This window comes from Oryzias latipes, chromosome 7, assembly GCF_002234675.1.
Source record: "Oryzias latipes chromosome 7, ASM223467v1".
In the NCBI taxonomy this organism is placed as follows: domain Eukaryota; kingdom Metazoa; phylum Chordata; class Actinopteri; order Beloniformes; family Adrianichthyidae; genus Oryzias; species Oryzias latipes.
In genome coordinates, this window is record NC_019865.2 from 4,784,525 (window position 1) to 4,812,494 (window position 27,970).

The 27,970-nt window shown below is 39.3% G+C and overlaps 3 protein-coding genes across 7 annotated transcripts; 1 reads left to right on the plus strand and 2 right to left on the minus strand.

Annotated features, from left to right (window-relative positions):
- Positions 1 to 707: 707 nt before the first annotated feature.
- On the minus strand, positions 708 to 11,561 carry ccnq (cyclin Q). 2 transcript variants are annotated; one of them, XM_011476789.3, is made up of 6 exons: positions 11,390 to 11,561; positions 11,107 to 11,259; positions 9,677 to 9,860; positions 6,546 to 6,678; positions 5,856 to 6,074; positions 708 to 2,872 (listed from the first exon to the last, which is right to left on the minus strand). In XM_011476789.3, exons 2-6 carry the CDS (start codon positions 11,252 to 11,254, stop codon positions 2,783 to 2,785), a joined length of 774 nt encoding a protein of 257 aa, XP_011475091.1. In that variant the 5' UTR covers positions 11,255 to 11,259; positions 11,390 to 11,561; the 3' UTR covers positions 708 to 2,782. The 2 variants fall into 2 exon arrangements, with proteins under 2 accessions (XP_011475091.1, XP_011475090.1); XM_011476788.3 differs by having other exon boundaries at positions 11,107 to 11,274; positions 11,390 to 11,560.
- Positions 11,562 to 12,000: 439 nt separating this feature from the next.
- Positions 12,001 to 14,578, plus strand: cfap126 (cilia and flagella associated protein 126). Of its 2 annotated transcripts, none has more exons than XM_004070301.4 (6): positions 12,001 to 12,100; positions 12,232 to 12,306; positions 12,397 to 12,459; positions 12,531 to 12,602; positions 12,694 to 12,891; positions 13,827 to 14,578. In XM_004070301.4, the coding sequence occupies exons 1-6, from the start codon at positions 12,065 to 12,067 to the stop codon at positions 14,094 to 14,096; spliced, it is 714 nt and encodes a 237-aa protein (XP_004070349.2). In that variant the 5' UTR covers positions 12,001 to 12,064; the 3' UTR covers positions 14,097 to 14,578. The 2 variants fall into 2 exon arrangements, with proteins under 2 accessions (XP_004070349.2, XP_020560109.1); XM_020704450.2 differs by having other exon boundaries at positions 12,050 to 12,070.
- A 368-nt stretch (positions 14,579 to 14,946) lies between these two features.
- On the minus strand, positions 14,947 to 27,646 carry LOC101175155 (alpha-1,3-mannosyl-glycoprotein 4-beta-N-acetylglucosaminyltransferase C). 3 transcript variants are annotated; one of them, XM_011476791.2, is made up of 5 exons: positions 27,444 to 27,646; positions 21,118 to 21,205; positions 20,889 to 21,039; positions 17,029 to 17,283; positions 14,947 to 16,361 (listed from the first exon to the last, which is right to left on the minus strand). In XM_011476791.2, exons 1-5 carry the CDS (start codon positions 27,629 to 27,631, stop codon positions 15,460 to 15,462), a joined length of 1,584 nt encoding a protein of 527 aa, XP_011475093.1. In that variant the 5' UTR covers positions 27,632 to 27,646; the 3' UTR covers positions 14,947 to 15,459. The 3 variants fall into 3 exon arrangements, with proteins under 3 accessions (XP_011475093.1, XP_004070350.1, XP_011475094.1); XM_004070302.3 differs by having other exon boundaries at positions 27,328 to 27,534; XM_011476792.3 differs by lacking the exon at positions 27,444 to 27,646 and adding an exon at positions 21,407 to 21,824.
- Positions 27,647 to 27,970: the final 324 nt, after the last annotated feature.

Sequence of the window (27,970 nt, forward strand, 5' to 3'; positions counted from 1 at the left end):
TTTTTATATACTCAATTTTTGCTGTTATATAATTTTAATGTGTTATTTTTTATGACAAATAAAGATATTCTGTTGGCTTTTTTCCAGAGTTGATTTGGCTCATTTTTGTTGGATTAGTTACTCCTTGTCTTCTGTCAAAGCGGATAAAACACTAAATACTTTATAATTTCATTTAACTTAAAATTTTGTTGAACACATATGTGTGGTTGTGGTAAAATAAACATAACAGAACATGTGATATCCTTTATATTTTAAGTGCAAAATGCCAAAAAAACACATTTATCAGACTCAGTGTTATCTTTCTGGGACATCTTAAAGAGTCAGACTTTCGTATTGCAGAATCACATCCATTAAATAGATCAAACTATCAAAACCACATCATAACTTTAAAAAAATATGGTTTTCTGAAGGATATTTGAAGGTTTACCTCCTCAGGAATCTTGATATATTCTACATAAAAGATGCTTTATATTTTTCCCCAAAGCAGAAGTAAAAAGTGAATAAATTTTCTATTAGAATTGAAAATCAGATTATTTAATATCCATTTCATGCAAAAAAAATTAAATGTATATTAATGAATGTTTTTATTTATGCAGCTTTAAAAGAATCTTCGTATTTACTTTCTAATCACATACTTTAACTTTTGAAAAAAATGGAGGTATTTATGACTCAAGGAAATGAAAAAAACGAAAAAACAGAAAACTGCAGCAGGCTTGAAGATTCATTTATTATTGACACGAACTCTAAACCTACCATTTCAACAAAAAATGTTTGCAAACAGGACAGAGAGGAGCGCTGAGGGTTCTGCAGCTCTGCACCCGCCCTTCACAGAAGATTCATCTCCAGGAGAAATCAAACGTGCACACGGACGCTTATCTTGTTAGAGCTCAGCGGCTTCCTGACAGCCGGACACCGGTTCTAACAAACATCACTGCAGCAGGAGGAAATTATGCATCTGCTGGGGGCCATTTTCACTGCGGATTGATACTCATTTGGTGCTCTAATGAGTGTTTTGGCAGCAGGTCTGTGTGTGTGCTCACTGTAATGAAGAAATATGCAACAGTGAGCCTTGCTGACTTGAATTTAATGGCTTCTGGACAACAGTGCAGCTCTGAGGCAGATGAAGAAAATACATCAGGCTTTGATACGTGAACTGCAGCGTCTGCGTCGGGTCACAGCCAATTTTTATGGTATTCTTATTCAAGAACTTTTAGGAGATGACACACACTGAAGAAAATGGAAACTCTCTATTTATTAGGAAACAGCAAATGACGCGTCCCCATTTCCTCCCGTCATCTCGTCCAGGCTCACTCAGGCTGTTTTCTTTTTCTGTGGTTTCCAAGCAGACACATCTTCTCAGTTGACTTTACCTTTTATTCATGCAAAAACAGAAGCAGTTTTTAAGGAATCTGAACATTTTTAGTTTTATATCAGCTTTAAGTTTCCTTTTTTGTACTATTTGGCTCATCAAAGCTTCATTTTGTATCATTTACTGATGCTTTTAAGTTCTATTTTGCAGCTCTGCATAAATGACCTTTAAGGTCTGGCTACAAAATGTTACAGGGTGTCTAATGATACACAGAAATAAATGTAAGGATTTTTAAGACCTTCTTTAACAAAAAATCTACCGTCATTTAAGACTGTTACGTACAAAGAAAATAAATCAAATAGCTGGAGTCTGCCGTTTCTTGTTTTACACGTGCATTGAAACGTAATTCAGGAAACTGGGCTTTATAGCGATCTCCACTTTTAATCACTAAGAGTGATGCCCATTTTCACGCCCTTTCTCCATAAATTTGCTCATTCACATTACCCGCACCAACGAGCATGAGCTAATTAACTAGCTGAGGTTAAACGATTTACGACCAGTTCAAGACCTTATGACACAGCGCATCCTGATAATGTTTTATAACTGGCACATTGTGTTTAAGAGAAAAAAATATGACAACAATTTAACATAATTTAAGACAATGTATTGATTTTTAAGGCCTAAAGTCAATATATTTGAATGAAAGACTTTTTTTAAGGATTTGCGGCCCCCCATGTGCTAAAACATTGGTATTTTCTTGTGTCGCACTGCTTGCAGAAACTGGATTGCTTTTATACAGCAAGTTTCTTGTCCAATTTTCAGAAACAAAAATGGTTTAATTTCACGTTCAGAATTCTTTGACTTTTTTTTCTTAGTGTTATTATTATTATTAAGATTTTTAATATTTAAATTTATAGTTTTGGGCTCCAAAAAGAAAACAAAATCTCCAAAAAGGTCATATTTAAAAATAACTTAGATTGGACGTGCATTTGTCAAACAGATCATGACTCAGTGTTCCCTAACAACAGTTCTGGGTTTTTGGTTTGAAAGAATGAAGCTTCTTTATTCCCATTTGCAAGAACAGACAGAAGAATTAGAACTTTAATAATCCTTTGTTTGATATAGAATGTATTTGACTGTGAATGGCATTGCTGCAGTGACAGACACTGGTAATGAGCTGCTGCAGACAAAGCCGGAGCTCATTAGGACAGGGGGGAAAAAAAAACATTCTAGGAAAAACAAGTGGAGAATGTCTCCCCATGGTGGCAGAATGCGGTACTGCAGGCTTTAAAAAAGATTTCATCTCGTGGTAAGTGGGGCGATGCAAAGTACTCTTGCGTCTCTCACACACGTGTGCACATGTTGAAACACACCTGAACCCCAACAGCCGGACGTGTGCAGCAACAGCAGCACCTTCGTGCTTCACAAACACGGGCAGCACTTCTACGTGGATTTCCTGCAGGCGCGTGCGTCCTACACGCACTTGGCCTCCATGTCGTAGAGCTTCAGTAGGTCTGAGATCACGGCGTGGATGTCTGCCTTGGTCACATTTTCACACAGCACCTACACGCACAGACACACAGCACAGGCATCAGCTCCACAGCTGGCGTCAGTAAACAGGACATCAAAGGTCTGCACGTCATTTCAGGCGACCCAGATTTCACAGGCTGGAGGGCTGAAGCACGAAACCGGAACAAATCCCGACTTCTCTCCCATCATTTAAATTGGGCAGCTCGCAAAATCAAAGTGTGACAAAAGTAATCTCATTTACAAAAAAATAAATAAAAAGAAAGAAAAGTAAAACTGTGTGACTGGGGAAAATCGTCTCCTTAATGCTGAAAACATTTAAGGACCTAAACTAGTGTTTCTCAGGCCTGGTCCCCCCATCCTGTATTTATTACATGTCATTCTACTAAGACACTCAATCTCGAATCTCTTATAGTGCAAAGAAGCAGTCATCTTTCAAAAGACCATAAAAAGTCTGCTTAGTCGTCACAAACCCCATGTTAGAGAACCACTCTGATGAAAATGGTGTTTCTGCTTTGGGTCACCTCTGCTGTTGTTTTTTAACACGTTTTTGTGGCATCGCTTAGCTATGGTTGATGGGAAGGGGGGGCGGGATGCCAACCGTCCACAACTTAGGAGTTAATTTCTAGTGATCTCATGCTAAACTGCAGAAATTTTTTTTTTTGACAAAAAATGGCATAACTATAATTAAAATACCACTGGGGATGCTTAGAAAATAGATGAAAAGTTAATAGATAGATTGGAGTGGGTTGGAAATATTGGATTCAAAAAGTTATTTCATCATCTGTTCGGCCAAACTGACTTCAAGCATTTAGATTCTTCTCATTTGGTTAAAATTCAAGCCTTTTTTTTTTTTACAATTTACCCTCAGGCCCTTTTGGAAACCTTAAAAAAGAATGAAACATTCAACATATAGGTTTTAAGAACCTGGGCTTCCATGTGTTTTCATGTGGATGTTAGTTTTTACATCAGCTCTGATGACGCTGTGCTGACGCTTGGAGCTACGACGTTTTTTTGATTTGACAAAAATGCTGTGTCACAGCAGTGAGTGAAAACCTGTTTACTCAAACCTAAAAACTCTTGTGGATGAGGAAGCAGGGAAAGTGTCAGGTGGAGTGGTCAGCATCCACCTGACACTTTCCCTGCTTCCTCATCCACAAGAGTTTTTTGGTGCTAATCTTCAGCGCCCCTCGTCTCTCTCAATGGAGCTTTTAGAAATGACAGTTAAACAGCTTCCATCTACTGGTGCAGACGGCAAACAGCCATTCAGTAGTGACACTTAAGTCGCAGAGCTGGGCTGCAGGATCCGAGGAAAACTCGCTGTTTGCGATTTTAGTGATCAGTATTGTGATTTCGATATAACTTGCAACACATGGACAAATAGCAAAACAACTAATCACATCATTTCCATTTTACTGCAACCGTTTCATTTAAATAGGAGTCAACATAACTTAAATTACACCCCAATTAAGCCTCGTCTACGTAGGAGGCCAGCGTCTGACATAAAAGGGCTCCATCCGATAAAGGGATTTGTTTGATTCGTTAAATACTTCAAGCTGCCATAAGATTGTTTTAGCGCATTTAAGGTAACCATTTGTTGAAATTTTTGCCGACTTTGGCGATCTGAGTATTGCCCAGCTTGATATCACAATTACGATAAATTTGCGATTTATTGTGCAGGCCTAGTCGCAGATGATTCTCATGTTTCCTGTTTTTCACAAACAGTCCTTCAGAGTTTTAGTCGTACACAAAAAACTAAAAGCTCATCAAACATTAAAGGTGCATAAAGACACAGGGGTGTAACTCAGGGCGGCAGGTTCTACCCCCATGGATGGGACAGGTTACAGGGAAAAGCACAAAACCTATTGCAAACTTTTTTACTGGAGCATTTAGCTTCACAAGAAAAGCAAAAAGTTTTTCATTTTTCTAAGTTATGAAGAGTTTTGGTCGATCGAGGAATGACAGCCTTCCGTATTTTCAGGTTGTTTTTTTTTAAACTATTTCTGGTAAATCTCTCATTAACTTGCAGTAAATATATGAAACAAGGTTCTGTTTGCGTGTCTGTCACAGCAGAAACGCACACAAAATCCTGTTTTCCTCCAGTGTTGCGGCATTTGTGCTTATTCTCATCCTATGAAACACTACAGTCATGTTCGAAAGAAGATGCTGGAAGTTCAAACCCTAAAAACATCCAATCCGTGAAGATGTTGATGGAAACTGTAAGATCTTACCCCCCAACAGCAATGTCACCATGAATTTTAAATACTTTGTTGTCTGTCTTTCTGCCTTGTTTACCTTATTGCTTGATACAGAGTGGATATATGTTTATTTAATGATCAGAGTTAACGGTGTATATTTTTTTCAATCAAAACGATCTAGGAAACTACTTGTGGACTGTTTTTCTTAGAAACAAACCTTTTCTTCATCATCTGGATAAAAACAAGCGGTCAGGGGTTAATTTTCCCTCTGAACTGATGCTTTGGATCACTTAACATGGCATTTAGCATCCAAACCACTTTTCTCTGCTGGTTAGTCCTCATATAGCAGCTGCAGCAGAGTCAGGTCGGTGCCAAAGTGTCATACCCCAAATTAAATAGTTAGCTTCTTGTGAAAAAGGAGTTAAAGTTAAAAAAATAACAAGATTAAAGTGCCAATAACTGATTAAATATCTATTTCTTTTGTAAGTGACCATAGTAAAAGCAGGTTAATGCCCTTGGAGGTGTCCATTATCATAAAATAACCGTCTCTCGTTCATTTATTTCAGATATTGGATGCCTTGTTGGGCGCCATTCCTTACTTAACTGTCCAGTGCCTAAAAGCTTGGCTTGTTGCTGCTTTAATGAAGCAAACATTTATTTGCAGAGGAAAGTTTCTTACATATATGAAGTTGTGTAATGCTGTAATGTCTGAACACCAGCCACGTGACTCATGTTTAAGTTATTGTCAAATAATCTTCTGAGCACGTGCAGGCCACGCCTCCTCCTTCCTCAGACACGCCCGGTCATCTTTGGACACAAACCTGCCACCACTCCTTCTCGCCGACGGGCAGCTCCACTCCGTAGCTGTTCAGGGCCAGGTACAAGGTCGCTATGGCAATGTGTTGCGGAGTGTGGCGAATGCTCATGTTTCCATGGTAACAGTCTCTCAGCAGCGCCCAAGAAGTCTCTGCCACAGGGGTTCGAGACCAGGCATGGCGGTTGACGAGCGACTTCACGGACAGCAGGAAGTGGAGGAGGTACTGCGGAGAGCGAGACAAAGAGGAAGCTCAACCCCTCCAAACAAAGTGACAGAGATGCCCAGAGCCACCGTTACTCCCGAGAACACGGGACAGGATGAATAAACAGAATCAGGAGCCCAGTACCACACTTGATCCATCTGCCCAAGTCCCTCCTTTCATTCAAGAAGTGGGTTTCCCTGGTAACAAAGAAATCTAAAGGGATGCAGGGTCAGTAGTTATCGACCCGGTTTAATCTTCTCACTGCAGAGATGGGAGGGTCAGCGAAGAGTTCTTGAGTTGAGCAACTGTATCCAATCTCCAACTGTTTTCTGGACACTCGTTGTTCATCTGATGGGGGGGGGGGGGGGGGGGGGGGGGGTCACTGTTTCTAAAACCGGCACACAGGAAAACCCCAGAACTGCAGAGTCAATGCAGGTCAAACAGACAGCTTTAAACAGCACTTAGAAAACAAAGCATGGACCCCACGCTCACCTTGTGGGGGTGCTCGATGGAGACATGGAAGCCGAGCTGACGCAGGATGAGGAGCTCACACTGCACCACGCTGTCCCGCAGCTCCCAGAACTCCTTGTCACATTCGAGGGGAGCGCTGCCTTTGTTGAAATACCTGAGGAGGGAGGAACGGCTTTGAGGAGGTGAAAGTGGAGACACCTAAGTGCTGCATTTTGGAAAAAAGAAAGTTTAAACCACTGTAAGAAATTTAAATGACAGCATTAGTTTCTTACTTTGTATGCAAGCAAATGTTTGCGTTCAACACAAGAGTCACCGTCAGCCCTCTGCCCAACACCTCAGAGGTTACCCCACCCTTCACCTGAGAAGGTTCATGCAGGTGTTTGATCATCCAATAAAAATCTCTATCTCTGGAGTTTCTAATGAAAGTTTTCTCTCCAAAAGTGGCGTTCTCCGGTCGCTTGCGTCTTTTCCAACTGAAATATTGGGAAACTTGAATCCATGGATCAGGTTGAACGAAACGATACAACAAAAGATATGAACATATTATTTGTGTGGGAGTGGCTAACAAAAAAACTTCATAAATCTGTTCCTCACCCCCAAGCCACCCAAACAGAAAATGGTTGCTATGGAGATAAAACTAACAATAAGAGACACAATTTTTTTTTCATTTGCCACGTGACCAAGAGGACCTGGTCACAGACAACAACATGGCGCCCTGACATCATTAGCCAGTTTACATCTCGCCAGTGACGTGCAGTCAGGAGAGGCAGGTGAGGCTGTGCCTCACCTGTCATTATGGGAAGGAAAGAGAAAAATAAATTCAATTATTATATTTAAGCAGTAATTTGTGCTTTGCAGTCGTTTTCCATTTAAATGTACCATTTTTGGGTGTTTTTTCTTTTCAAAAATCGCTGCATTTCCGCATTTGCCGTTCAGATACTAAGAAGTGAGGTGCGATGAGGCACCAGCCCGCTGAGCCTCACCTTGGATTGCGCAATACCTATGCAGTCAGACGGTACTGCTGTCTCTCTTTATGTCGGTTCAATCACTTGTACTATATGAGCTGAGTTTACATAATTTAGCAGATGTATATGATGTACAGTGTGTTTTTTTGGTCAAAAAAAGAACAATTGAAGTGGCGACACTAACGGTTAAGGGGATTTTTTTCCAGCTTTAAGCATTAAAACTTAAACAAAGTCAAAGCCTGCTTTGGTCTGACCGTTTCTCCTCAAGCGATCAACGTGAATCAGCTGATAAAGAAAACGCTGATTCCCGTTGATTGTATTGAAACGTTATGGTTGTGAAGGAATCTAAAGCTCCGGCGTAACAGTTTTACAAATCTTAACAGTTAATATCCTTCTTGAAAGGAATAAAACGATTACCGTTTTTGGCCCGTTTTCAGATCATGTTGCACACTGAACCGTTAATTCTCATGAAAAAGTTTTTAATAAAAGGTGCTACGATTGTGAAATCCTGTAGAATTTCCTTTTCCGGCTAATGGTGTCAGGGTTCCATGTCGTTGTCTGCAACCAGGTACCCACTGCAACACGACTCGCGGCTTCTACTCATAGTTCAAATTATACATTTAAATATTTTTTAAACTATATATTACATCTAATCTGTGAAGAACTGAGTGAAATCCTTCAGGTGATGGCTTATCATTGGTTACCTCATTTTTCATCAACAATAACATCTGCCCTGCTTCACTTTTTTGGCTCCAGTTTCTTTTGTCCGGCTCAGAATTTCTGCTCGAACTCTGTAAAAGTTCGGACTTTGCAGAGCTTCTCTCACACGTTTACAGCTTCTCCTTCAGCACAATGTACTTCGTTAAGCTGCACAAAATCCACTGCAGCTCAGAAAAATGACCCAAATACCAAAGAATGAAGTTTAAAAGGACTTTCAGAAAAAGGAACAGAGCTTCATGCTCCATTCCGAATCATTTGGTTCATTTTTGAGAATCTCAGATGTTCAGCTCCGGATTACCACTTTATAGGAGATTTCAGTTTCATCACAGAGCAGGGAGGACATGAACTGCTCAGCAGAGGCAGACTGAGCCTAAATAAAAGGAAAGAAGAAACCTCTGAGAGCACAAGAGGCAGAAACCTGTGCTGGACTCAAACAAGAATTCATTTGTATTATCTGGGGATTAGGAAAGACTTAAGAAGGTTTAGCAGACCAACACTTCTAGAAACTACTATGAAGCTCAAAGAATATCCCTGTGGACTCTTCGAGAAAAATGTAAAACCTTTATATTTACCATGTAAAATTCATTGAGAGGGCTCTCTTGTTTTTCAAAATAAAGTCCCTAGCTGTGTGACATTTGTTCCTCGCCTTTGACCCTTCCTCTGGCGGAGCGGTGATATGCAGACACAGCCGCTCACGAACCATTCGATGGTTTACCCCCCAATCCAACCCCCTTAATGCTGAGAGTCTTTGTTATGACTAGGCTGTGGATTTGAACTCACGTCGTTCCAGGGTGGACATTCTACCACAAGGCCACATTTACACCTGTGAGCCAACAGGTTCAACTCCAGAACAACCTTGATTCTAACCACTATCGCCATTTCATGTGTGTGCTGGGTTTTATTTCTCCATACTGGAAACTGTTTTTAATATTAATTTCCTCACATATTTTTGTACAGCACTTTGTAATCTTGATTTTGAAAAGTGCTATATAAATAAAGTTTATTATTATTATTATTATTATTATTATGGCCAATCAATGAGCATCGCTGCAGTTTGGATGAGGCTCAAGGGCACCACAGACATCTAAGAAGGATGGAGCCAAATTTTTGTTCATCTGTCCCAAAGAGACTTTAATCCTATTTGTGCAGCGAATTGAACCGGAGACTCTCCAAGTGAGTCAGGTCCACGTCTGAACAGACGGCCCACTACAGCCCCTTAAATCTGGATTTAAGATTTGAAAAATAAATTTCATGTTTACATGTTTTTGTTCATCTTTAGCTCTTACTGATTGGTTCTGATTTCCTGGTGTGGATACACCTGAATAGAACCAGGTGAGTTCTTCAAGTGAAAAGTAAATGCTTTAAACACTGCTTTATGGGCTCGATTCTACTGCCCCTATCTCTGCAGCAGTCCATGAACGAACCTGATAAATAATCTTTGGTAATCATGAGGTCTAAATGTTTTACCTGTGGCTCACGTTGACGATGTCCCGTGTCCTTATGTGCTGCTCCTCCACCTTTCCCGCCAGGTAAACACAGCTCATGGCCACCAGGTAGGGTTCATACTCTCTGAGGCAAACGCGCTTAAAGAAGCGGTGATACAGAACGCAAGCTGTGGCCACCGGTATGGAGTGCATCCCGAGCTTCACTCCTGAGAGTCCAGAAAGAAAACATAAAGCTTTAGTATCTATTGTTCATAAGAAATCCGAACAAACGTGTATTGATGATGCACCAAAAGTCCAGTTAAAAACAACTACAAAACCTTTAACAGAGTACTTTAGTCATACAGTCTGCATGGAAATGTACACGTTTTTTTTTATCTTTAAAAGTCGGCTTTGCGTCTGCCTAATGTGGCAATATTCTGTGTTTCAGCACAAATCAAACTGTGCTTTCAGCAAGATAAGAGTTATAGTGAATGCTATTTAAAATGGAATAAATCTGTGTTCTGATTTCCTTCAAGAACGTCCGTGGTCTGGGGAGGAGCCAGGAAACCACACGCAGAACTGTTTTATGTTTGGAGCAAAAATGTAAATGTTAGATATTTAGATCAACATGTTTCCCACATCAAAACCTCTCAGTTCCTCAAGCTTGTAGGTTGGAGGCAAAACATATAAATAAATAAAATTCAATGTAAGTGTGAGAGACCATAACATGACATTTTTGATCAGAACAGAAGTCACATGTGACTTGCCCTTGCAGGAAGTAAAGACTCATTCTTATGACTTGAGGTTTAGGACTTTTCCAAAACCAAAACATCCTATTTGGTTCTTGTATTGACAGTCAGAAAAGCAGCAGTGGTCTATTTTCTTCTTGAAGTAAATCTGTGGCAGTGTAAGATTCAATGTATGCACAATGTTTGCCTATTCTAACATCATTTGTGCTAGTTTGCCTTTCCTTGAAGTGACCTGGAGTTGTGTTGAGGAGCTTGTACGTGTTTTTACAGCCAAAGGCTGGTTTCTGCACAGAACTTGGGTCAAAGATTCAAAATTGTTTGGTCTCACCCATTGACCATCTCATAAAACTATACACAATAAATCTCATGGTATTTTTATGCAAATGGAACGTTCATAAATCCAAATTCAAAAATCATACCCCTCAATAATACTCTTTTTCAATAAGGTCAAACAATGCATGAACACAATAAAACATTCTGACAATAAGAAAGCAATTAAAACACTAGATATGTGCGTCAATTTCAATGTCGTTGTGTAATAATAACCCCCTGGCTGGTTCTTTTCTTGTAATTGTCTTGGACCATTGTGATAAATAAAGGTCAAATGAAGTTTGATCTGTATCAATAAAGTTTTATTCAAATAAGAGTAAAAATGATAAAGTATCACGTTTTGCTCATTTTAAAAAATTTATTTTATAACTTTAAGTATTTGTGTTATCTCTACCTATTTCCATGATGAAGCGACACACGCGAAAGTGCGTCCTCGTGTCCCGGCTGGTTTCGGTGTCTGCATCCCCTTCTGACCCCCTCCTCTCCAACAGCTTGGAAGCTCCGTCTCGGGAGGCTGATAACCGACGAGAAGGGCCCTCCATGTTGACTGGATTACATAAAACTGTATAGGTAATAGGAAAATACAAAAAAATAAACAGATAAACGTAGGTTTGATAAAATAAAAAGAAGAACACAATCAATGGACTCAGGTGTGATTGTAACTAAGTAAGTCTCACCGTGGGTGGAGAGAAGCTACGTAGCCATCAGTTCAGCGTAAATTTTGAAGAAACCCCCCAAAACCCCACCTCAATATATTCAGATTTTTCCGAAACACGTTTGCAGTCACCTTTTAGACGCGGTTATTTCAGACACCTTTGTAACAGGAAGAAAAACAAATCTTTTTCCGGTCAAGAATTTCAAAATAAAACTTTAAAATGTATTTCCGTTTTTAATTTTTATTTAATTATTTTTATGACGCTGAAAAATTAATAGTTTCTAACTTTAAATATATACCTGGTAGATAGAATTCAGCAAAAAAAGTATGAGTGAAACTAACCCAAATTAAGATTAAGTGATCATAATAATTTATCATTATTTGCTAGATATGAATAAGTAAAAAGTTGTATTAAAACGAAAAGATGTTTTGATATTCATTATTATTATTTTGACTACAACACAAAAGCAAAGTTGTGTTAGAAATCGAGTTAAAAATCAGTCAAACACATCACCGTCGGTGACCGGAAGTTAAAAGGGCTAATTTGCCCTTAGCCCTTTTTTTCAATCGTTTTTTTTTTTTTTTTTTTTTTTTTTTTTGAAAATGTTAATATAAAAATCAAAATATGTTCCTGCGCGTTACTGGGAATTCCCGTTTTTTATAATACCTGTGATGTAAAATTTCTTTTTACAAAATTATGAGGGTATTTAAGTTTTTGAGATATAATTTGATTGTATGTATTACTTTTTGAAAATTACAACAAAAATACAGCAATTATTCAATCATTTCAATTATGTCAAACGGTCATTTAATTTTTTTTCCTTGTTGATCTCTTCCTTATTTTAAAAATTGCTGTGCTGCCAGGCAACGGATCAACACGAACACCGACGTTTAAAGGCCGTCGATGCAGAAATGTCGTCGAGTTACTCAGCAAACCAGGTAGCGTAAATGTCCACATTTTATGAAAAATATGAAGCCAATGCACATGAATGCTGTTTTTATTGACGCAGCTGTACTTTTCCCCATCAGTATGCCAGCGCATTTATCTCTCACAGACTCCAGAACTGGGGAGAAACCAAGCCCTTCAAAGAGGTACTCGTAGGTGTTTTTGCTCCAACTGTCAGTCAGAAACTGTCAGCTTCACAGCGGCTGTGTGTCTGCAGAGGCCCTCTGCGCGGGTGGGTCACACTTCCTTCATAGCAGATGACAGAGGACACCTGCTTCCAGGAGTGAAGGTGAGAACATTATACCCTCTCTTTTCCTGAACAGGACCTTCTCTGTCAATCTGGATAATCTTTTTTTCTTCCTTTCACTGCCGTTTTGCAGAGGAGTCGTGCTTGGCCAACGTTTAAGGGGACGTGGGATTTACCAGCTCATATTCCGGCCCCCCACATCAACCCCACAGCCCGCTCTGAGGAGGGCCTCAGCAGGCTTAAGTCGTGGGGAATCTGGCGTGAGACCAGCAAGTGTCAGTCAGTCCAACACAGCAGAATCACAGACAGATCGCGGGATGACGGGAAGCAGGTCAGACCCACATTCACCCACTAATTAAAGTATTTTCCCCCATCCTATTTTTTTTATTTGCATTTATACACCTAATGAATCAAACTTTCAAACAAATGACAGTCTAAAACATAGAACATTTAAGGTAAAAACAAAAAATTTAAATCAGGATTTTATCAAATCAAACCTGCCTAAACTGCCTGGAACAGGAATTTCTTGCTAAATGCAGTAGCTGGTCATTCCATGTTTTAGTGTCAGCAGTCATGTGCTTGTGATAACCATCACAAAGGAATGCAGTTTTACTCTTTATTGCAAATTTAAGACCAAACTTTAAAGTGTTCCATAACTATCAAAAGATTTTGAATTTTTGCCATAGTTTAAGTTAATTTTTTAACTTTGTCTTTCATAATTAGGTCTTTAAAATCTAAAGAACTGCAGCCACTATGATGCATCGTGATACCATAAAGTCATAAATAAATGTGTCAAAATGATGTTGAGTGTTAAAGGGGAGTCAGTGAAGAAAGGCAGAGTTTTATCAAAAGAAGAATACGTTTTTGTTGCATTTCTTCTGATGATTGTAGACATATGTATATTAAATTAAGCTCAAAATTGCATTTCTTTAATCAGATCTATGTGAATCAGGAGCAGATGAAAAAATGCAGTTGGAAAAAGAGCATTTTTGGGACTTAAAAATACACTGGGCGGGCCACAAGCTCCCTCTCAGCAATTTGGAAGGGAAGGGGGGAAGGGGTTGCTCCCTGCCAACAGTCTTGCCCACAACTCAGAAGCTATAATGTTAATGAACTCCTGTCACTCTGCAGAAACTGTGTCCTAGAAAAACGACACAGGTTTTTGGATTTATGCCAAAAAATGGTACAATGTTTCTAATGTAAACCTGCACTTATCCTCAAATCTGTTCAGATCAGATTAATTAAATTTCCTTCCACTCCTTTCAGATATCAGTTCAAGAACAGCAAGATGGAGCTACAACATCCGGGAATACTGAAGCCCAACCATCGGCTCCGAACCGCTCGCCAACCCAGAGCTCTGACTCAGCAGCACGTGCAGCTGCCCAGCATCCCAATTGTGCAGCAGGGATGAACACATCGCCGAGCAACCACATTGAAGGGGCACAGGGATTAGCTGGGGATGGCAGCAAGGGGACACCCCAGGTCAACATGTTAGGGAGCAGCTCCAACATCCTCAAGACAGCCTCACAGAGATGAAACTTAGTTATAATGAGGAAAAAAGAGAATCATTTTAAAAACCAACATTTTTAAAGTAAAACGTTTGTCAAAGTTCCTTGTTTCCACATGAGAAACGACAGTCAGGAAGTGGCCTGTTCATCTTTTGTGTGGGTTTTGTCTAGAACTTGTCCGTCATGTGATCAGTTCACAAAAGTTCCCTGTTTTTTTCTGGGACTGCATAACATGACACTTTATTGAGTTTAAGGAAAGATTCTGCAGCATTTTTTTGCAGCAGGAAGTCATGTTTCTAAAAGGGAAATAGATTTGCATGAATATTTTAATCAGAACAGCATACTTTTTTTTTTAAAGGACCATTCTTGGCTTTTTATCATTGCAATTTAGAGTTCTTATGATAGAAATCAGAGATTTGCTTTCCAATATATTAGAAAACAACTCCTGATCCAAATCCTGAATCCATTGTGCTGCCATCAAACTAATAAACGTAAACAGCTGCAACGGTCTACGTGTATCTGGTTTCGGTTGGTGTATCTGGCATCGGTTGTTGTCCGGAAATTCAACAAACAAAAACTATGGGATTAGTGGATAATCCATCCCAATCTGGGAACGTCTGTTCAGCAGTGAGGTTGTCCTTGAAGGTGAGGGGTGGGCATCAGCGCAGTTCCCATTTTGTTCATCCATACCAACTTCACACACTCATGTCTAGTGTGGTTAACAGCTTTTCTTTATGATGTGAGCATCTACATTAGTTAGTTAAAGGTTGTCAGTTTGATTACCAGCAATCAACTAGAGAAAATACTCAACCCTTAGTTGCTTTTGCAGGGGTTAAGGTGTCAGAATGTGGATTACAGCACAAATGGGTTCATAAGAATCAAAGTAAAAATGCTTTATTAGGTTTTTTTTAAGTGCTAATAAAAATATAGAATATTTTCTATTCAAAGAAGACCAAGTGCAACCCAAATCAAATTAAAACACCAAGAAACACATAATATCCAACCTTCAATGCAAATGAACGCTCTTTATTAACAAACCCCTGTGAAAGCAGCTTTTCCACAAAGTTTCAAAACACATCTCTGAGGTAGTGATCATTTTCAAGTTTGTTGGAGATGATTGAAGAAACAAATTAGCATTTTGAAGCAAAGTAGCAGAGCAAAAGAAAATAAACGTGGTGAAAACCCGAACAACCTAAAAACTCTCAGCAAACATAGTGGTCAAGCCCAGAACGGGTGCATGCGACTAAGGCTTAATGGGAGGCAGACAAATCCAACCTCCGGTTAGCAGTGAATGTTTTCCTAACATCAGCTTGACGTCCACACCGAGGCACAAAAACTTTACAGCTCTTACTGAGGGTCTGTCAGGTCAAAAATGTCTTTCTTTTATCAACCTATGATTTGGGCGATGAAGTACTCTGTGCTGTTGTGATCCTGATTTTCTGAATGATGATCCAGTCTTTCTGACCAGCTGTGATTAATATCCTCAGACAGGAAGAGGCGGAGCTAACCTTCTTGTCCACTTCCAGCATCTCAAACCTCCCGTTCCTAAAAACTCCTAAGGAGCGGAAGCTTTTACAGGTTTTCACTTTCTCTGTGGTGACCACATCAGAGCCTAGTTCCACCTGACCCGAGTCCAAGAGGTCCTTACCCCCCGATCCTGTTTCTACGAACACCCCCGTCACCACTGCAGGGTTGACAAACACTGCAGTCAGGTAGTTCCCTATCTCAGGGGAGCGGCCCCAGAAGAATTGTTCCCCAGGTTCCCAGGCATTTTGGGGTAAGTGATTTTTGTAGGCAGACAGGTCAGTGTAAACTTCAGCTTCAGGGTTAGAGTAGGAGGATCCCTCAAAGTCTTTGTCCTTCAGCTTGTTGAATGTTCCCCGGAAGGAGGAAAAAGTTCCCATGTGCTGGAACAGTGAAGGTTTGAACAGTATCGTCTCCCTCTGGGTCATTACTTCTCTAAAATGGGTCATCAACCAGTCGCAGGGCATTTCCTGGTAAAACAGAAAGAGGAAGCGAGCCAGCAGAGGGGTGTCAGTGGATTTGTACAGCTTCCCGATGTATCCAAGAGCCGAGAACTCCAACATCGCCCACGAACTGGACTTCTGGTTTTGCTCCTCGATGTGCTTCTTAATGCTTGTGAGAAAGTTTTTTGCAGAGGTGATGTCATCTTCCAGCTGCAGGTAGTACTGCCCAAAACCTGCACTGTAGTGGATGAGGAAGGAGTAATCGATGTTCTGCTTGGAGCGGAAAGTCACTCGGTCTGGAGCGTCGTTGAAATTCCTCTTTAGACCTTCAGCACAATAAGAGAGACATGAATAGAACACTCAGGCAATGCTTTATCAGAGGATTCCTAATAATCTAGATATAAGACATTATTAACAAGCATCGGAAATGTGTTTATCTGCCTTTATAGGACAGGTATAACATATTAATTAGATTAGTAATGTGTTTATAAGCCTGTATAAAACATTAACAAGCATTAGTGATTGGTATTTAAGTATTCGTAGGACATTTACAGGATATTAACAAGTATTAGTAATGTGTTTGTAAAACCTTTTAGGACATTTTTATTGTATTAATTAGTATTTGTAAATGTCTTTCTAATACCCAATTAGTGTTGGTATGCTGCTAATAAAGACATTTAGTAGCATGTCATGCATCTACAAACACATGACATCTAATAAGCAATTGCTTTGTAGCCCCTCAATCTAAAACATGACCAATGTGTTCATCTTCACAAGGCTTAATTATAAATCCCTTGTAAACAATCCATAAACATATCAACTGTTTCTTTCTTAATAGTTAATTGAGTGTTTTGCAGCCTCCTAATCTAAAGTGTGGATGATTTGTTGTCACAAAGCCAACAACAACATAGTGTAAAAAACTAACAGTATAATATTATATCAAGATATAAAGGGTGGATGCATCTAGCAGAGATGATTGGACTAGTTTCTCACCTGTGAGAGGAGGGTACCACTCCTCAGAAACATGGATGACCACAAGGTGGCCTTGCTCCAGTTCAGAGGGAAATGCTGTTCTCATTTCCCCGACAGTGGACATTCTCCAGCTGTCGTCAAAATCTGCGAGGAGCACCACGACCACCAGAGACGAGCGCTCTTCATGGGACGACTGGGAGAAGATGGACTGCAGTGTGGGGATGAGGTAGCTGCCTTTTTCCCTTTTAACAGACGATATTCCAATAGCAAGAAACTCTGAAAATGAGAGAAAAGGGACTAAATGACCAAAGGTTTCTGAAAAACAGCACATGCAGAGAGCCGACACCTCAGAAAAACGTCTTGATGAATGCCACCATTTAAACTAAATAAATGGTTTAGGAAGACAGGAAAGCAACGGACAAAGTGACAACAACAGCCCCAATCCCACATCTCTATAATGAAGGGAGAAGGCCAGTGACTGACCTTTAGCATGTCACATCTAAAATCTCACTGAAGCCAAAAACTGTCAGGTTAGTCCAGTTTATCAGGAAGATTTTCTTAGAGATTTTTTTATTACAAAACAGATAGGAATTCTCTTCATTTATCTATTGTTATTGTCAGAAAAATCATTTATGAAACAGATTTCTCTTGAGTTGATTTGAGGGTCAAAAAAAATGTGAAAAATCCTGCTTCATAGTATTTTTTCTGATTCAAACTATTTATTTAGCTCAGAGGTCTACACTACACCACAAAGCCAATTTGACCTATACATAGAATACATTTGTTGCCAAGTTAAAATAAAAAAAAACAAAGTCAAAATCGAAACTTTTTCTGTGAAGAAACAAAACAAAATGTTTAAAGGACACCACTTTCACCATTTGTGTGTGAGCTTGGCTTTTCCCTAGAATTGACACTGGAGAATATTCCTTACCGGTACATTTGCAAGCGAAATAAAAAATGTAGAGGTAGGAAAATGTTTTAGGTTAGTCTAGGTTAGGTAGATTAAATTTTGTTTGTGCTTCGGATCATTAAAATTCTTCCGTAATAATTCTGAAGAAATTCTCCGTCGGTCAGCTAAATTTTATTTTGTTTTGTCTTAATGTAAAGCACTTTGTGTTATGCTTTTATTTGAAAAGTGCTTTTTAATTAAAGTTTGATTGATATATTGTTGAGTTTTAATACCTGGGCGTGACGTGAACACCTTAACGTGAAGGTTTTAAAAAGGATTTTATTACAAGTCAACTATTTATCAGATCCTGTTTTTCTTTAAAGCCAGAGAGCCAGGTGGCAAACCCAAAATATTTAACTTTTATTGATTAGTTTTGCAAGTCAAGATTGTATTGCTCAAACATTCGGTTATTCATAGAGAGACCCTTTTTCTGTGATTTCAATCATTTTTGTTTTCAATTTTTACATTTCTATAAAACTGTAGAGTATTAAAGAAAAAACACAGATGAGACGACACGTCTGCTTCATTTAGTCTATTGCTTAAAAGCACAAGAAACCACCAAAAATAGAAACTGAGTCAACTTATGATTTTACAAAGCTTTACCGGCGCTGGGTTCTGGCCAAAGGTTGATGATACATTTTTGAAATAGTGTCTTCTAAGGGCTTAGCCGATTCTCGGACAGAGGAGGTGGGCGTGGAGAGCTTGATTTATCTTTAAGAGAAAGCTTGCGGTTCTGCCTCTCTGTGTGTCAAACACTGCCGTCAATAAACCAAGTTTCACAGGAAATGGTTTACCTGAAAGCTGCATTCCTGTTAAACTAGATCTTATTGCCTGTTCTTTGACTCATTTCTGTCCCCGTTTATGAGGGGGACCTCAGTAAAGACGACCCGTAAAACTGTCAATGAAGCTCAACTATACAGCAGAGAGGACTGTAAACAGCATGTACTAAAGCGACACATCACTAAAGAAAATGCAATGATGTGTGAAAAATTATTGGAACACCCCCACCCCCCGATTGACGGTTTGTTTTTTAGTTATTTCAACCATCAGAGTTCCAAATGTGAACCAAAGACCTCAGAGACATGAAACATGTAAAATGCCTAGAGGGTTTCGGCATCACACCCGCTGTTAGACATGTTCTCTGACTCAGGATCTTTTTTACACATTTATTACCTGAACTTTAACACACAGTCTGCATTTTTAGATGAATTCTGGTCCTGTTAGTTGCTTGTTACACCACGTCTACACAGCCTTTCGTTCAATCAAATAGGACTCCAGAAACTTAAGGTTTCTCCAGGAGACAGAACCTGTGGCAGCCTGTTATGAACCCAAGCAAATAACAGAACTGTTTTTGGAAATTGTAAAAAAAAAAAAAAAAAAAAAAACTAACAAAAAAGAAAAATCAACTCAAAAGGATGTCTCAGTTTCAAAAGGTTTTATCTTTGTTCAGTCTAGGGTTGTGCCGATGGACGATATCATCTTCCATCGTGATGGGTGACTGAAGTCCCGATGGAGAGACCACCATCGTGATGCCACGCCCCCCCCCCACCCCACCCCCACCCCCCACGTTGCGCGTCGACACCATAAGCCGAGGTTACATGTACCAAATATCTTGATGGGATCAATGGTCGGATTAGAATCCAACCGTGTACATGGGCCCAGAAAAATGTTTTCAGAATATAAAAACGTTCACGAAGGTCACACTTTCCGTCGGAATAAATCATTTGCACATGCGCAGTAGGGTTTGAAAACCGGAAGAATATAAATTCCGCCGAGCGGCTTTTTTTTTCAAACTTTATTGAATGTAACAATTCAATACAAAACAATGTTAAACAGCGCCAAGCGGCTATTTACATTGACATGTCAGTTCGGTAAAATACGAGATGATCTTCTAAACGTGTTTTTAATAACGTTACGGTTATTATGAAACACCTGTTCGCTCATCATTTGAATTTTAATCCGTGTGGTCCGTGCTTTTTCTGAACAAAGCCAGGATTAGCAGTATGCTAACACGGGCTAACAACATTAGCTTTGGGTGGTGCTGCTTGCTGGCTGCACGTAAACATGTAAGAATAACATCAGCCTTTATTTAGTCGGGACACGACTGGAAACACAAATCCGCGTGATTGTTTGAATGTTTTCTAAGGACTGAGCGACATTTCTGCTTTGAAGCTCAAACCGCTGTGTGTGCTGACGATCCGAGCTGTGCTCAGACACACACTTTAGACCCGGTTCTGAGTTCGGTTGCTTGTACCCCTAGAGCTGCGGGACGGATCGCAGTCTTAAATCTCCCACACATAGCGCTCATGTAACAAAGCACCCCCCCCTTCCCCCCAAACACAAAGCTGTAAGTCCGCGCTCCGCCGGTCCACTTCACTAGTGAAGTGCGGGAGCGGACCACTTCTTTTCTATTTTGTTTGTTACTTTTTTTGTTAAAGTCACTTCCCTCAGTTTATACTGGATCATCGCGGATTAGTCATTAGTTGGGAAATACAATGAAAAAAGCAAATAAAAACGAATAGCAGTTATATAAGAACGAAAAATGTAAAAATACCCCCCCCCCCGACGATGTCATCGTCCATCCCGATGGTTGACAGCAAACATCGTCAACGGCCAATTTAAGGGACATCGCCCAACCCTAGTTCAGTCATACAAATAACTACAATCTCTGTATTTATTTTTCTATTACAGATTATAAAAATGTGGCTTTTTTGAAAGACATTTCGATTAATGTAAGTTTTTTTTAATCTGTACTTTTCTAACTTGAGTTTGACTTGAGAAAAAAACTCTTTTTAAGTCATAGAAAAACACCAGCCTTGAACTGGTGAAACTCACAGTTATCCAGGATGAAGAAACACAAAAGGTTGTGCTGCAATAGCAAACAGGAAATTGACACAAAAGAACTCATAAACTGAACAAACATGCCCCTTACTCTGTTTGGTCGCAGGCGCTCCAGCCAGCAGCTGATAGCTCACGTTGAGAGACAGGTAATCCCTGTGTTCGACCCAGGAATCCCCGCTAACCAGCCTCTGTGCCTTCCAGTTCAGATCTTTAGGAGTCACCTCAAGTGATTTCTTCAAGTCCTGGAAAAACAAAACGAGCAGTGAGCTCAGACTCTAACCAAAGAGCAGGACAGAAGAAGCAGCAGCTTCCAGACTCACAGTGATGAGATTAATAAAGTACAGGCCGACGAGGACAAACAGCATGGCCAGAAACACATTCTTCTTTCTTGAATGCCACCTCATCTTCCTGTCAGAGAGACACACAGATACATGACACGGCTCTGCGGTGCAGACCTGCAACTCAGTCAGCTGTTAATAATTTAGCAAAGAGTTGATGAATGTTTCAGCAGCTCAAATAGAACTAACTAACTGCGGACAAACAAAGGAAATCCTCCAAAACGAGCGCAAGAGTGGAGGCAATAACTGAGAAAACATGCGGAAAAACGACCTGATGCAGTTAGTTCCCAAAAATGTCACAAGATGATCCCAGCCTTAAGCTTGACGTGTGGCTGAACGGCTTTGGCTTTTGCTAAATCATGTTTGCCCAAGGTTAGGTGTTCAACAGACATTCTCTTCTAATCCAGAATCTGTGTGCTCATGTTCAGAAACACAGTAACCCAAGCTTTCTGTAACATCCAGGTTGCCGTTTCTGTCTTGGAAAACACAAAGAAAAAGACTCAAGTCTCTTAATGTTTAACATAAAAACCATAAACAAAAAGAGACGCCCTTCAAGCAGAGATGTGGGTTTGTTCCCTGGTCCTCAAAGGTCTTTTTTAGAGGTGGGATTATGTAAATTCACTTCTTCCTACTACTTTTCAAATAATTAATCAAACTCAGTTTGACAAACATTCTCTTTATTGAGCGTGACAGTTATGTATTTGTGCTGTATGTCAACGTGAAAATGCAGGTATGTCTAGTTATGATTAGGAGCAATAATGATGTCCAGAATTATTGCATCGTTTTCTTTTATTTATTTTCAATCAATTTATAAATCAATAACTTAAATATAATTTATAAATGTAATTTTATCATCTTTTTCCTTAATTTTATTGCAAGATAATTGCTTTAAATTACCCAAATCAATAAACGAATCAATCTTTTCATCACAAAGATTTAAAGCCTGTCAAATCAGGATCAACTTAAAGTGAATGAAGAACCAGATTGCAAATTAGAACAAAAAAAAGAGAAAATTTGACATCGGTTTTAGACTCAAAAATAGACATTGTAAACTTCAAGGAAATATGGAAAATTTGAAAAATACAAGTGTATATATGAAACTTGAATTTACAAAAAAGGAGGGATGACAGGCTGCAAACAAGAGACTGTTTTAGAGCGGAAACTCGTCACCCGATGTCAAATACGTCCTGAATGGGCTCATAGCTCCGCCCACACATAAAATTGGATAAACTCCAAAAATGACAATTCTGAATCGAAACTGTAAATTAAGGGTTGAAAGTGAAGAGGAAGGGAAAGGAAAAAATTTTTTTTAAAAATACAAGACTGTAGGCGTTATAAATAAGAACATTTTCTAATTTGAAAACAATTTTAGGTTTATCGTTTTTTTTATACAAGCTTAAAATTAAATGTTTTTCCCTAAAATTTCATTTTTTCCCTAAGTTTAAAATCTATTTATTTAATATTTACAGTATGTGTTTTTTTCCTTTACCAGTAAATTCACAATGCGTACTTTTGAGTTTTTCTTCCAATTTAGAATCTGGTTTTTTGTTCCTGATTTGAAACCATAATTTAACACCGAAAAGCGCTGAAAACTAGGAAATGTTTTGAAAGTTAGAGTTTAGGATAGACAGCAAAAGATGAACAAAACAAAAAAATAGTTGTTAGGTTTAGTTCACTTTAGGCCAGTACATGTTTAGTTTAGAACAACTGATAAATCCTTTATGAGTTCTTCCACAAAACAATACAATTTGATCTTTTATGAAAATAAAAAGTGTTTTAGGCACAAGAATTATAGCTAAAAGGAATCTCAATTAAAAAAAACATCATTTTTAGCCATTATTTATAGATCAAATATGCTTTTGAATTTTAAATGAATATTTTAATTACTTTTTAGAAAATGTGTGACCATGAAGATCATGTATGTGATGATGAGGAAACACCAGAAAAACAGATGAATGACAGAAAGAATCAACAGGGTTTTGAACTTTTTCCCATATCTGTGAAAACTGAAATGGGTTTTTCATCTGAGCAAAAGTTACTTTTTTGTTCCTGTGAGTTTAATGTGCATGTTTATATGGAGAAATCTGTTATCTTACAGCTTCCATGTCCTGTGTTGGGTAATTATTGTGTCCTCCTTAAACTGAAAAGACCCTCCATTTCTACTGGAAAAGCTCGACTTAATAACCAGTTTTATTTGATTTCAGCTGAGCCTAATGGTGAATCAAAGAGCCTTAAAAAACCAGGAGCAGATCTAAAACAAGACAAGTGAGTTTCCAGGAACAGTCAGCAGGGATTCATTTGCATCACGACGGTCAGCTGTTTCAGGGATATAACATATTTAGAAGCCTCCATCATCATCCACAACTTTAAGAAGATGAAGAATGAAAAGAAAAGTGGCAGTTTCATGCTAAATACAAACTGTGGACAGATCCAAAATGTTCAACGAGTTTTTTGAAAGCAGAAAGAGCATCTAAAGAGGACCAAACACAACTAAGTTCCACTTTTTGGAATAAACAACTGATGTAAAGAACGTCACTAAGCTTCATTGGTCTACGAGCAAAACAGCTTCACCCCCTAAAACCAGGACTGAGGAAACACAAGGATCAGCTCAACAGAACACAGCTCCAACAAGGCCCAGAATCTTCGTTTAGCTCTTAAACATACATCCATTCATCTTCAGATCCCGCTCAATCCCCGTCAGGCTCACCAGGTTGCTCAAGCCAACCGTTTGGCGAAGGTGGGAAATGGCCTGAACTGGTCGCCAGTCATTTGCATGGCCACAAACACACAAATGCACACCTAGGGGGATTTCAGAGACACCAATGAAGGAGGCTTTTGGACTGTGGGAGGAAGCCAGCATGCCCAGAGAAAACTCACACAGGCACAGGGAGAACATCCACACGGAATTGGACCCAGCCGGGATTTGAACCAGGGCCTTCTCACTGTGACGTGGGGGCGCTATAGCTTTTAAACATGTTAAGTGAAATTCGTCATTGAACATCTGTGGAGTGTTTTCATGATCGGACAAATGTCAGTGGCTGAGTTTCAACGTAAAATGAAACAAAAGGTTTCATGAAATAACAAAACACAGTGCTTTGCATTCACTGCTGGGTCTGACATGTTGGTGTTTGTCATTAACCACAACATTTAAATAATATGAAAATAAAGCTTGTAGTCCAGAGATCAGGAATCAGACCTTTTTAGTTTTTCATAGGGACTGATGCTGACTTCCTTTGTCCACATAACAAACATTAAGCATGCAGTAGATGTTTTTGAACCTGATGTTTAAGCCTAAATGTAAATAACTCAAACTCATACCAGTGGGATTACAATATCTGGACATTTTATTTTAATCTGGACACAGGAATTTCTGAAATGTTGTCATTTCAGTAGGATTTACTCTTTATAAAAGATCCAGTTTTAACCTCACATCCTTTGTCTCATCTTGTGACGTTAAAGTCTGTCCAAAGCTGTGGTTGGACATCAAAAGTGGTACCATCAGACTTTTTTAGGCCTTTTCTTTGCCATGGGTTTTTCCATATCGACCTCTCTGAAACTGAGCAAACAGGAGAAACAAACGAGCCACACAAGTGATGGCTGAGGCAGGTCGCTGTGGAGATGAGGTGTTTGTGCAAACCAAAAGACTGAAACACCGTCTCTGTTCGAGACAATCGGGACAACTTCTCCCCTGTTCACAGATAAGAAATCTAAGCACAGAGGGGAAAACAGCCTCTCAGTATGGTTAAGTGAAGTGCAAATCATATCATCAAATCACTCAACCCAAAAACAACAAATAAAAAAACAATATTACATTTTAGAAATCAAGACTAAACTCCAGAAACCAAAATGTAACTTCAGAAAATGTTGATCTGGCTCTGGTCACTTACTTAAAGGGGCATTAATCTGGCATTTGTGGGTTGGCACCTGGGTCCCAAGCTGAACCATAAGTTATTTGTTTTATACCATGGTGGAAGTGTCACTGTAATGTTGTTTGGCAGAAAATGTTTCACTCATAAATCACTGTGCAATTTCAGCAGCCACGGATGTAAAATCTGTAATGTTTGGGCAGTTGGCTGAGGCTCGAGTTTAAGATACAAAACAAGATAACCTTCAAATTAAAATAAAATAAACACAGCTTAGAGGTCCAACTTTAATTCATTGATCACAACGAATTACTCATGTTCCACTTGACTTAAAGATGTTAAACATGTTCTGTGGCATTTTCCTGATGGAGGAAATCTATGAAAAAACTTAAGATTAAAATTGCATTTCTGAGTTTTTCTTTATTCAAACTGTTGTGGTTCAGCAACGGACAAAAGAAATGCAGTTTGAAAATGAATGCAGTTTGAAAAATACGCTGGCCCACTAGCTCCCTGCTCCGCTCCATTCTGATGCATCTATTTGTATGTTTTCATTTGCTTTTTTAAATAAAAGTATCTCATACCTTTTCACTAAAAATGTATATGGCAGAATCCAATAACAATGTCTAAGTCAACCATTATTTTAAAAGATTTTGTTAAATCATCTTTTGATCTGTTTTCAAATCGTTCCCAGTGGGGTTTTTTTTATGATTATGCAGTTTTTAACCTGTGTTGCTTTCCAGGACATAGTTTCTGCAGAACCTCATTAGAAATTCACCTTCATTTGTTGCTGGGACCGTGCAGTGAGCCTTCTTTCATTTCCCGTCATCCTTTTGTTTACACTCTCTCCCTCTACCTCACAGCCCCAACCTAACATTAGCGGTGCAATAAAAATGGCGAGCAATATTGGAGCCATTCAATCGTACAGTTTTGAGCCAGATGCCAGCATGGGAGATGAAAAATCAAGGCATCAGAATGGAGCAGGGAGCTGATTGTAGATTTTATGTAACAACTGCAAGCTTTTTCAAACTGTATTTTTTTTTTCTGATTCCCGTAGAGTTGAACAAAGACATGCTCAGAAAAGCTATTTTTTTTTATCTTGCTTTGCCTAATATATGTCCTCCATCGTGAGAAAATGCTACAAGAACATGTTAAAAACACCAAAAACACAATTTTCATTGGAGAGGGTCTTCCATGAGGCTTAATGTTTGCCAACTTTGTTTCCCAAAACAAAAAACCCAAAGCTGCGCTTCAGCAGATTAGTGAGTTGTCACAAACTCTGTTTCAACTAAACAAACCAGTCGCGTTTGTTACACATTTCCTGCTTCACCTGTTTTCTGATTTCTCTTTCGACATGACTCCAATATTTATGAATGAACTGTTACAACCTGCCCAGAAGTTACTTCTTTTGGCTGAGATTCCTTTGAAGAGGCAGCATGACTTTGTCAAATGTTCCAGGACTCTCTTTCTGAACTGGGTTTATCCAGTTTGGATCTACAGATTATTTGTGTGTGTTTAGGTACATCCATGGCTTAGTCAGCAACAAATCATCTTCTGGGAGGAAGCAAGTTCATCAAAGTTAAAAATAAATTATGATTATATGTCCTTACACAGATTTGTTTTGGTGAAAGAGGTATTGGTTAGGCAGTAACATGAAAACAAACTGGATTATCAAGAAACTAATGCTCCAACACCAGTGCCGAGATAAAAACAAAGAAATAAACAGGAAATACAAGGGAAAAGTGGCTGACAAAAATAAAATAAAAACTCAACAGGAATGCGTGTATTACTGTCCTGTAAAGACAGTTCTACAAAAAGCACAAAGGTCATGAGTTTTACCCAGATGAGTTTGAGTTATCACCATAGAAAATAGTTGCCATTCAACCATAGGAGGAAAAGTCTCTTACGCGCCTCTGAGGCTGCGTTTCATCCAAACAAAAGTGTGTAAACACAGAAACTGAGGCAGGCGCTTTATGTTTGAACCAGTCCAGAGACACACAATTTTAAAACCGGTCCTGAAAGGACAGATTTAACGTTTAAACTGTGTTTGGTTTGTGGTAACAACAAGCCATCGCGGCTCTCACTAATAATAGCTCATACACTCCGTGTGGAGCGGCGTAACAGGCGCGTCCTCCTCAAGTTTGGTCAAAGTCAAAGGTCTTTCCTGCCTGACAAGAAGAATGACGGGGATCTGCTCAGACCTGACAGCAGCTATGAAGGCTCAAACACACTTCCAATGATAGGATTAAATAAACACAAATACTCAAGTTATCCAAAGTGGTCAAGAACTAACGAGGAAGGAACTGAACAAAAACCCGTCATTTTTACGCACCGTTTCAGGCGGACCTCCCGTTTTCTCGGACGGCTCAAAGCGGCAGTTAAACCCCGAGTGACCCAGCCGGTTTGCGGCTTTGAAAGTCACGGAGAAACTGACAGTCTCTGTCCTACCGGCGGGAATCCGGTGCTCCTCCTGCCTGCAAACATGCGCGCAACGCCAGGCTCAGCAGCCGGCGCAGCTGCGACGTCAAGTAGAGCGTCAAGGAACATTTGATTGGAGGCCCCGGCGTGCTGTGTGGGGCGGTGCAGCTCAGCAAATGGACGATTCTGTAGAATGAGTGACATTTCCTCCACGCCATGACAGCTAAATGTTTAAAAATTCACTCAAAGGAAAATTGTGTCTTTAACATGTTCTCGCAGTCGCACACATGTCATTTTGGATATTTCTTAAACCCAATTCTTGGGTTATTTATTTCGAGATATACTTAAGTGTTACTTTTGGAGCAATACTTTTTTTTTGTTTGTTATAATGGTTTCATTTGAAATCATGATTTTTTTCTCGAGTTAAAAAAAGTCAGCAAAATGTTTGTCCCTTTTTAACCTCGACGTTGTTTGGTTTATTTTTTATTTTTTTTACCAATGGAGTTTTTAGATAATAAATTTTTTCTGATGATGGTGGAGGACATATTGCATATCTG

What these genes read in the sequence shown, in the direction of transcription:
- ccnq (XM_011476789.3), bottom strand. Translation starts at nt 11,254, where the DNA reads ATGGAGGGCCCTTCTCGTCGGTTATCAGCCTCCCGAGACGGAGCTTCC. An exon ending in ATCGTCAACGTGAGCCACAG is followed by an intron (nt 6,679 to 9,676) that starts GTAAAACATTTA and finishes CTCCCTCCTCAG; the next exon opens with GTATTTCAACAAAGGCAGCG. An exon ending in GCGAGAAGGAGTGGTGGCAG is followed by an intron (nt 2,873 to 5,855) that starts GTTTGTGTCCAA and finishes CTGTGCGTGTAG; the next exon opens with GTGCTGTGTGAAAATGTGAC.
- cfap126 (XM_004070301.4), top strand. Translation starts at nt 12,065, where the DNA reads ATGAGGGTATTTAAGTTTTTGAGATATAATTTGATT. An exon ending in AAACCAAGCCCTTCAAAGAG is followed by an intron (nt 12,460 to 12,530) that starts GTACTCGTAGGT and finishes GTGTGTCTGCAG; the next exon opens with AGGCCCTCTGCGCGGGTGGG. An exon ending in CGCGGGATGACGGGAAGCAG is followed by an intron (nt 12,892 to 13,826) that starts GTCAGACCCACA and finishes CACTCCTTTCAG; the next exon opens with ATATCAGTTCAAGAACAGCA.
- LOC101175155 (XM_011476791.2), bottom strand. Translation starts at nt 27,631, where the DNA reads ATGGCGTGGAGGAAATGTCACTCATTCTACAGAATCGTCCATTTGCTG. An exon ending in ACTTTATTAATCTCATCACT is followed by an intron (nt 21,040 to 21,117) that starts GTGAGTCTGGAA and finishes TTGTTTTTCCAG; the next exon opens with GACTTGAAGAAATCACTTGA. An exon ending in GTGGTACCCTCCTCTCACAG is followed by an intron (nt 16,362 to 17,028) that starts GTGAGAAACTAG and finishes ATTGTGCTGAAG; the next exon opens with GTCTAAAGAGGAATTTCAAC.